Genomic DNA, 10,263 nt, shown 5'->3' on the forward strand with positions numbered 1-10,263 from the left:
GAGATTTGTGTGGACAGGATGGTATATTGATCATCTTTGTATTCCCAGAAGTTAGCCAGTTCTGTTTGCATAATAGACATTCAGTATGTGTGAGGTCAGCTGAGTTGAAAAGCCACTTTCCCATGTGCATATATTGATGCATAAACATGCCTTTAAAACATGAGATAGTTCAGAAACAAATTTAAACTTAGTCTGTGTGCTTTATGGCTATAGATTTTGTTTTTTCCTTTTTTCTTTTTTAATGTTGTACAGTTTTTTACATGAAAAGTTTAAGGATTTAAATTTAAACCTTTGTTTACTCCATGGCTATCCCTCAAAATCGGACTGAACTGCTAAACTTTTAGCAGTGTGTGCTCTGCTTCTTGAGTAGTTTGTAAAGAATGGATATTCTAAGGCCATCGAAATTCCATTAAGTAAAGGAGAGGCCCAGAAATATGCCTTTGAGTCAAGTGCCCCCAGGTTATTATTTCACTGATAAATAAACACTGTTGAGGATTAGTAGTGTCAGCTCCCTTAGATGGGGATCTAGCATTCTCTTGACATGGCTCTTAGTCATAGCAACTAACATCTGTGTGGAGCTGTAGGATGGTTTACTACAATTTAAATACATTATCCATAGATGAGAGATTTTTCATTAATAGCAAAGACATCTTTCTTTCATCTTTTGAGGTTAATTATAGTTAATAGTCTACAACCATAAGAAATAGGAATCTATTAGTAAGTAATCTATATCAGAAAGTGATATAAGAATCATATGGTAATAAGCAAGCCTCAAAATAAATATATGTTTTCTTAGTATTTTGTGAAATAGGAAGTAACTCAACTTCTATTAGTTAAATAAAATCCTATGTTTTCAGAGCCCTGAACTTCATTAACACATTAACTGAGGTTCTACAAAGTTTACAGCCTTTCTTCCTCACTAGGAGGCACTTTGAATTTGCTTACAATTCTCCAAGAGTGTAAAGCTGAGTTATGCATAATTTGCACATTTGTCTTGGGATATTTGAATATCATTCTCTAGCAAATTTAGTTAATTCATTTTAGCTGTAGGGAGACAAAGCTTTTCTTAGTTGTTGTTGTTGCTTTTTTTTAATGCAGCTCTTTCTATCAAGCTAAGATATAGATGAAAGAACTTGGTAAAACCTTTACTCTGTTGAAGTTTCATGGCAGATTTTTCTTTTGTTATATCACTGAAAAGTGAGCAGAATTCATATATTTCTCTATGTTCTCTTTATGCAAACATACAAAGTTGTTCTGACCCATTATATCTACTAGTTTGGTTATATTTCACGATCTCAGTATATTTGTTATAAGTAACTATAAAGGTTTCAGCAAATCCTCTGAAATTTCTTAAGTGAATAACAACAACAATACATAGCAAATGCTTGGAATATTTAGATTTATTAGATCAGAATCTCTGAAGGAATTTTCTCTTACAACAAGCTTGCCAACCTATCTAATAAACTAAATATCTAAATAAATTTTTCTTTTAAGTACATTTAAATTATAAGGAATACTATTGAAACTGTAAAAATGTGTTTTGGGAGGCTCCAATTCTTTATGTTTCAGAGCAGAAAGAATTAAGCAAGAGGATCCTTAATAAGATGCAAGAATAGGACTCTTGTGAGGTTTATAAGAAGATGGGCAAGAGGGTGTTGTGCTGAGAACTTGGTGGGCTACTGTTTTATAATCAAAGGAGAGGTGGGGAGGAAGAAAAGACCACCTTCTTCCTCATTCTTGAGTAGACATCAAGCTTCCAACATCACCTCCTCCTCCACATCAGACAAGGGAGGGAGTTTTCTTGTCCCTACATGGTCAAATGGGGACTGTCATGGCACAATGCAAATGAGCAAAAAGGGGGTAACATACTAAAATATAGTAGATTATCTCAGGTTTCAGTATAATGTCATCTTTTCCTTATATTTTTGTTTTTAGTGTGTGCAGAAAGGCTTGTCCTAGGAATCATTAACTTACTGATCTTACTGAGCAGAGTGTGGGTTTCACTCCACTACTGTTTTATTCTTTTGGGCCATGTCTCATGCTTGCATTGTATGGTTTTGTTGCTAAGCAAGCCTGCTTGATTTTGTAGTTAAGCAAACCTATTTTCCTGAGTGATCATTAGCTTACAGGATTTTTTTTTTTTTTCTTAAAACTCCCTAGTGGAATTAACTATTTAATCATCTATCTGGTCCCTTTCCTCTGCTCCAATCAGTTTTATTTATAGACATGTATTTGTCTCAAAAAACAAACAAAAAAGGATAAAGCAAAATAAACTTATTTTGAAATGTGGGTATATTAAGTAAATTTTGACTGTTCTAGCTAACAAGGTTGTAGTCTAGTAAAATATTAATTTTTCCTACTCATCTTAGTGAAATAGACATATGTCTACCTTGAAGTAAGATCATAAGTGGTATCTTTCTCTTATTCATTAAAAACAAAAAAACTGTTATATGCTCTTAATAGCTGTCACTTTCGCTTTCTTTTATTTCATAGATCTGTACTTAAAAATTGCTCTTAAAAATTTGTTATACTTATGCATTTTAAAATTAGCTTAATTTTTTTGCCTCAAAATGTGTTATTAAAGTCATATATGAATTAATCTATTTATAGAGAAAAAAATTTACAGAGAATATAATTTAATCTTAGTATAAACAAAATTATTCTCAAATTAAGCATTTTATTTTTTAGAGAATTAATAAACATAATGCTGGCATGTGTAATGGAAGAAGGAATTAAAATTTGTTACTTTTTCAATGTTATCCTAATACTTGTTTTCATCATGCCTTTGACTCTACTTTTGCTTTTCTGTCTTACACGTTTGTTTGGTTTTACATATGAACACAATCATAGAAATCAGAGAAAACCAGACATAAATTCAGACTTGATATTAATTAGTTGTTTCACTTTGAGCTATTTATTTAATTTCTCTGGGACTCATTTCTATCTTCTATACAGTAGGAAAAATAATAATACATCTCTTACAGCATAGTGATAAAGTACTTAGAATTTGACAGATACTGAATAAATCTTAGATCTAATATTACATTTTTAATTGGTTTTCAGTATGGCAAGATTATACCTAATTTAAGTGATGAATATAAAGCCTGTGTTTTATCCATTTGATTTCAATTGTCCTGTTAATAATCTCTAACAATGAATATTTTTCTCAAATGACACTAGGATAAGTGGCCATCATATTTTTTTTCCTTTATATTGTTATTCTCAGCCATCAAGATGGCCGGGGAGTGTCGATGATTATCACACTTAATTCTGTTTATTCTTATACTCTTCCACCCTCCTAGAGAAGTGTTTAGACCTGTGTCTCCTCTACAGTTACTCTCCCACACACAAACGAGCACACATAAATCTACCCATCCATGTAGGACTCTGTCTACATGGATACATGACTCATTCTTCATATTTCAGTGCTCCTCAGACTATGTTGAATAAGATACATAAACTTAGACAGGATTAGATATACATTGATGATATTTGATATCCTTTGTACTGTGAAAGAAAAGCAAAATATGCTAGTATTTACTACAGATTATTTTTTGGAAATATAAATACATCACTCTTTTTTCTCTTATAGACACCTATGAAAGAGACCTATATTCCTTGGTACAATTTAATTTAAATAAGGTATGTATTCATTACAGATCATTTATATGTAATTGTGTTAAATAATATTTGAAGTTTTATGCCATATTTTGTATTTACATACTATATATGTTATATAATATACCTCTTTTCAAATATATGAATAAACAATCTGTATACTATGAAATATTGATACAGTTTGGTTAACAAATACATGCTTTTAAAACATTTAATGGGACTTCCCTGGTGGTTCAATGGTAAAGAATGCAGGAGACATGGTTCAATACCTGGGTTGGGAAGATTCCCCTAAAGGAAGACATGGCAATCCACTCCAGTATTCTTGCCTGGGAAATCACATGGACAGAGGAGCCTGGCAGGCTAAAGTCCATAAAGTTGCAAAGACTCAGACATGACTTACCAACTAAACAACAACAACCAAAGATTTAATTGCTTTTGCTAAATGAAAGGTTCAAATGATTTCTTTTTCTTTGTCTTCATAGACCATCTTGACAAGCACTATACTGAAAAATGGTTACATAAACAGAAGTGAAATGAGACTTGGATATATCCACATATGGGGGAAAGAAAAGATGCATGTTAGTGAGGTTACACTCACACATAACGGAAATAAAGAGTCTGTTAACTTTACTGAAGACCAAAACCTGGAGGTAATTGACAGAAGAAAATGTTTCTTTTTAAAAGGAACTATTCAAAATATCTATGTGAACCTCTTACATTTCTTAGATCTAAAAAAAAACAAACAAACAAACAAAAAAAAAACCTATTACTCTACTTATTTTCATTAAACTTTCATACCTATTTCTATATTATCATCCTTGGTAACTTGTCATATAAATCAACCTAATGGAATCTATTTTATAATTGTTCTGACATAATCAAAGCAAAATTAACATTAAATCTCTATTTTCATCCCTTTACGGTAAAGTGCCTCAAAACCTAGTACTTTTCGAAAACAAAATGCTCACATTTGAACATTTAATATGTCTTGGATGAATTATACTTGAAAGCCCTTTCAAAATGAATAGAATTATCGATTAACATCTATGAATAATATGGCATACAATACAAGGATATGATTCAAACATTAAATAGGGACTCAGGATTCTTATGTTAAAGTCCCTTTGCTGCTAGTAATGAGCTTTTTACTTTGAGTAAATAATTTCAGTGTTTCTTTTTCTTTCCTATTAAATAAGAATATGCAAGTAAACAATCTCTTAAACTCTTTCTCATCCTAAATTCTACAAAAATAGATTTTAAAGAACATATATTTTAGAATCCATGAACTGTTTTGCTTGATCCAAGTTCAAGGCTACATCTAAACTGTTAAACTTTGAGTGTGTGTACATATACCTGTTTTGTATTTAAAGCTGAATGAAAACAACTGGCTTTTTAATCAACTGACCACTTCAGTGAACATAATTTACAAAACAGCTAGTTGTTTGGCTGACTGCAACTGAAAAAGAAAATAATTGTGTCTTGGACACAATTTTAGGTTTTCATAAATTTTATAAGATGTGAGAGTTGAACAGTACCCGAAGTCATTTTGTCCTGTTGAAATTTAGCATCTATCCTATTATTACTGCTATTCTATAGGCAATCAGAATTTCCCCTTTCATATATATTTGAGTCTTAATTACTACTTTGACATTAAATTTCTTTAAACTCTATCAAGTTTAAGAAATTAGAGTTTTATGTATTTTGTGTCCATCTATGGTAGAATAATGGAGAAGGCAATGGCACCCCACTCCAGTACTCTTGCCTGGAAAATTCCATGGATGGAGGAGCCTGGTAGGCTGCAGTCCATGGGGTTGCTACTAGTCGGAAATGACTGAGTGACTTCACTTTCACTTTTCACTTTCATGCACTGGAGAAGGACATGGCAACCCACTCCAGTGTTCTTGCCTGGAGAATCCCAGGGACAGGGGAGCCTGGTGGGCTGCCGTCCATGGGGTCGCACAGAGCCAGACACAACTGAAGAGACTTAGCAGCAGCAGTAGCAGCATGGTAGAATAAAAGTTGATAACTTAGCACCTCACCTCCATTTTTTTCTTCTTAAATTTTTACTGGTTTATAAAATTCTAAAGTATGGGAATCAGTGATTTAGTCCAGTAGTCTTATATGACAGTCTAGGAAACTGAGCTTGAAAGGGAAAATTAATTTCCCAAGAATAAACAGTCAATGATTATCCATCATAATCAGAAATCAGCTTTTTTTTTAAACAACCCAGTTTTCAATGAAATTAGAGAATGATGGTTTCCCTTATTTATTTTCTTGTTCTTTGTTTACTACAACAATGGTGAAAAATAAAGCTCACAACATTTACTGTAAAACTAAATACAGTCAGTTAAGCAATGTCAAATAAGGTATTTTAACATATCAAGTATTGTTTCAAGTTAATTTTGACCAAGTACTTGGCATTAAAAAAAAATCACTATTTATAAAGAAAAGTTCATTCCACTGATTTCAAACATTCACAAAGAATTTTAAGTATTAAGAGTAATTTTTTAATATTTTATAATCTCAATGATTCTAAAAGAAGATGTTAACTTTACCAAAAATTGGAGCTATCCCTTCTAAGTACATTTAAATAAAACAAATATTTATGAACACCTTCTGTTTTCTAAAGCTTTATAGATATATGGAAAAAGGAAGGAGTGATCAATTTCTTTCTCTATCTTAGTGACCCTTGCCCATGGGTGTGAGAGTTACATACAAAAGATGATTTAATTGCTGTATCAGTGAATTTTTTAAAATATTTACCTAGCACAATTACTCCTAGTTGCCATCTATGCAGCTATTAAGAGCTATGGGATGCATGGGTTGTTCTTCATGTTTGATATAAAAGAATTTTGTTAGTTTTTCTTATAAGATGGATCAGTATCAAATCTTCCTGTTAGGTACTAAGAACATTATTTACCTGTTATGTTTTAAACTCTTCTAGTATAAAGTGTGGGAAATTCTAAGGTGCTTTAATAAAGAATAAATTGTATAATGTCCCTACGTGCATACTTGGTATTTGGTTAGCAGTAAAGGAATGCTCATTTTCTTCTTCTCTTACATATTTGATGATTTAATCCAACTTTCTGAGCTAAAGGCCCTGAGAATCATGTGAGTGTATCAGAGCAATGGAAGTCTAGTGAGTTCATTATATTACAGATGATTATTTAAGTACAGCTGCTTCATTAGTCACCCCCCTACTTAGTCCCTATATGGTCTGATAAAGATTCTCTCCAGTGAAAGAAAGTAACATACATGTAATGAAATCATTGGCAATAAATTCAGCATAAAGTCCTTTGAGACTGATGCAAAAGAAAGCATATTACTAAAATCTAAATTCTGTGTGTAGATGACTGGATAATATTTGAGGGCAGAAAGCATAGAGGTATATGTAATGCAATTATAATCAAGTATTTAAGAGTCACAGAGAAAGAGAAAAGTTGTAGAAATAAGAATAACTGGTAAATAGTCTCAGCTTCTGATTGTGTTTTGACAGCTCTCTGAGACTTATTTTCATTGTCTGTATAATGGGTGGGTTGGCTGGAAGTACTACTGAAATGGTTGCAAACTCTCTGATGTAAAAATTGACCAAAATGGGAAAGTAAAACAAGCTATAATGTGTTTACTTATAGAGCATTTATTTATGGAATTAGTTTTTGTTGAAAAACACCCCACAGGTTGGATTAAGCAATTAATTACCCTTTTTTTTTCTTTTTTAAGATATTAGATATTGATCTAACAGGGAATAATGTTACTCTAGATGAACCAATAGAAGTCAACTGGTCATGAAGATCACCATCAGTCCGAATTGTCAAAGAGAAATTAACATCTGGATTTAAGTTTCACCACCATACTTATAGTTTACCTTCTTCACTTGTTTCTTGTATTGTGTAAAATATGATTTTAATAACATCTACCTAAAGTTATTGCAGAGTGTTCATCAATATTAATACTATTATATAATATTAACATGGCCTAGATTCAATTTTTAAATATATTTAGTAGAATTTAATGGTTCTAGTTGCTTTTACTCAGTATCAGCTGACTGTAATCTAATTACTAAATACATGTGTGTGTAACTAAGATATAATTAAAATAAGTGATTTTTAAATTAAGCAAAAATTTTGTAATTTTATATGACATTTTCTTCAATGTTTAGTAGATTTAAGTTACCACCAATTGTCATCAGATTTAATTATTTCTTATTCCGTGCATTTAATTAGAAAGCAAAAAATAAACTGTATATCAATGCAAATAATGTACATTTTTCTTTATTTTCCAAAAGGAAATTTTCTTAGTTTGGGTTCCTGTAAGAATTTACCATAGATTTTGTGGCTTAAACAATAAAAATGTATTTCTCACAGTTTTGGGAAGTTTGAGATCAAGGCACGAGCAGATTTGGTGTCTGGAGAGGGCCCTCTTTCTGCTTTGCAGACAGCCAGTTTCTCCTTGTGTCCCCACATAGCAGAAAGCAAAGAAAAAGGACCTGAGCTCTCAACATCTCTTCTTATTGGACACTATTTCCATTAAAGAGGGCTCCACCCACAAGACTGCATATGTCTCAAAGGAGTCATCTCCAGATACCAACTTGTCAGAAATTAGAGGTTCAACATATGAATTTGGGGGAGGGGGACACAAGCTTCAGGCCAGAGTAGAAATCCAAATTTCTTCCTCTAGCTTTCCTTTATGGATAGGAGAAAAAAAAATACTATATATTTATTTAATTAGGTGAATAAATTACCTTAGCTCATTCATTCTGGTTGAATGACTCTCTAAGTCATGATTTAAAATAATATTCATTGGTATTTTTTTAACACTTAGGTTTCTTTGAATCTACTCAACCAACTAATATTCTGGAACAATTTACTTTTTCCTAATTAAAAAATTTTGAATGTTGTTATAGTTGAAATATTTAACAGAATTCATAACTCAGAATAGCTCAGTCACATGCTCAGTTGTGCCTAACTCTTTGCAACCCAATGGATGGTGGCCCACCAGGCTCCTCTGTCCATGGAATTTTTCAGTCAATAATAGAATGGGTTGCCATTTCCTACTCCAGGAGATCTTCCCAACCCAGGGACTGAATCCACATCTCTTGTGTCTCCTGCATTGGCAGGTGGATCCTTTACCACTGAGCCACCAAGGAAGCCCCCATGTTACACTTGATCTTAGCCAAAAGGCTCAGAATACAAGGATGCCATAATGATAATGATGGCTATAATTCAAAACACAAGAAATAAGTGTTGGAGAGGATGTTGATAAAAGGAAACTTTGATAGACCTTTGGTTGGTGGGGGATAAATTAGAAAAAAGTACAGACATACAATTTTGAATAAATGTAAAGAAAGTGGTTTTTTTATCACATAGATTTGAGAAAGTCATTCTAGATGAAAAGAAATACAAGATTAAGGAAGGAGCAAGCTAACTGGTACCAAGATCTCTGCAGGGAACAAAATATACTTATATACTTAGCCTAACTGAAGTTACTATTTTTATTAACTTGCATCAAAGGTACGAGAGCAACTGCACATTACATACAGAGAACTCTCCCTGGGAGATCTTCTGGTTCAACTAGGTAGGAAATGTTGAGACATCTTTTGAGCAGTTGAAGGATTGCAGAGGAGATTGTGGTGTTTTTATCTTTTGTCATTACCAATTTTTATGAATACAAGTTTCAAATTGATACAGTTTGCATAAATTAGGGGAAATGAAATATTATGTTACTACCCTATATATGTTGTACTTTTCCAGATAGCAACTTTTAGACTCCAGAGCTTGAACGTAGTCTCAAACTAATCAAAAAAATCTCACATTCTCTCTTGAGAGCATGTATTGTATCTTATGGTTACTGAGTACTACAGATTGTGGTTTTCCAAAAGAAATCTTTTTCTCTTCTCAAAATTTAAATATTTATCTTCTTATAATTTCTTTAAATGAAATTGTTGGATAAATTATTTGAAGTTTATTCTTTTATAAAATTCATTTTCTTCTGCTTCTTGTCTATTTGCATAACTCCTTGTTATATTTTTATGTATTTCAGTAATTCTGGACACTATCTGAATAGTTGGATGTAAATTTTTATCTTTTTAAACTTGACATATCATATAGGACTTGAAATAATCAGCCATTTGATCAAATAGCTATTTCCTTTATTACCCAGGTCTTCCACATTTTGTTCCTGATGTATGTTACTGCCATATCTGGCTAAGCTTTTTCTCTTATAATATATGTATTTCATCTCTTAATGTCATTTTAGTAAACATTTTAAAGATCTTTGATATAATTTTGTGTTTACTATGGATATGAAAATTGCTTCACTTTTTAAATGAATGCTAATAATATGTAGTGACTAGATGTCATTTTATTTTAAAAGGAGATTACAATGAAATAGGTTAATTGGAAAAAAACCAAATCTATTACTTTATTTTAGTCCTTTCATCACTGTGAATTTTATAACATCATCAACTAGTATTTCATTTCTCAACACTGAGTTTGGGAAAAAAAAATTTTAGCTCATGTAGGTGAAATCCTTACTTGAAACATCTGATATATTATGATATAATATTCAAAGAAATCACAGTGTATGAATTGAGAAAAATAATTATCTAGAAGTACAATAAGATTAAATAGTATTGAATCAAAACAT

General features: G+C 31.8%; 1 protein-coding gene across 1 annotated transcript in view; it reads left to right on the forward strand.

Annotated features, from left to right (window-relative positions):
* The window catches only part of SI (sucrase-isomaltase), a 114,747-nt gene extending 107,340 nt beyond the window's left edge, over positions 1–7,407 (forward strand). Inside the window, exons 45-47 of the mRNA XM_069576813.1 lie at positions 3,593–3,642; positions 4,101–4,268; positions 7,339–7,407. Coding sequence (XP_069432914.1) covers positions 3,593–3,642; positions 4,101–4,268; positions 7,339–7,407 — 287 coding nt within the window. The remainder of the gene's footprint in view (positions 1–3,592; positions 3,643–4,100; positions 4,269–7,338) is intronic.
* The last annotated feature ends 2,856 nt before the right edge of the window (positions 7,408–10,263 follow it).

Source organism: Ovis canadensis, chromosome 1 (assembly GCF_042477335.2).
Source record: "Ovis canadensis isolate MfBH-ARS-UI-01 breed Bighorn chromosome 1, ARS-UI_OviCan_v2, whole genome shotgun sequence".
In the NCBI taxonomy this organism is placed as follows: Eukaryota; Metazoa; Chordata; class Mammalia; order Artiodactyla; family Bovidae; genus Ovis; species Ovis canadensis.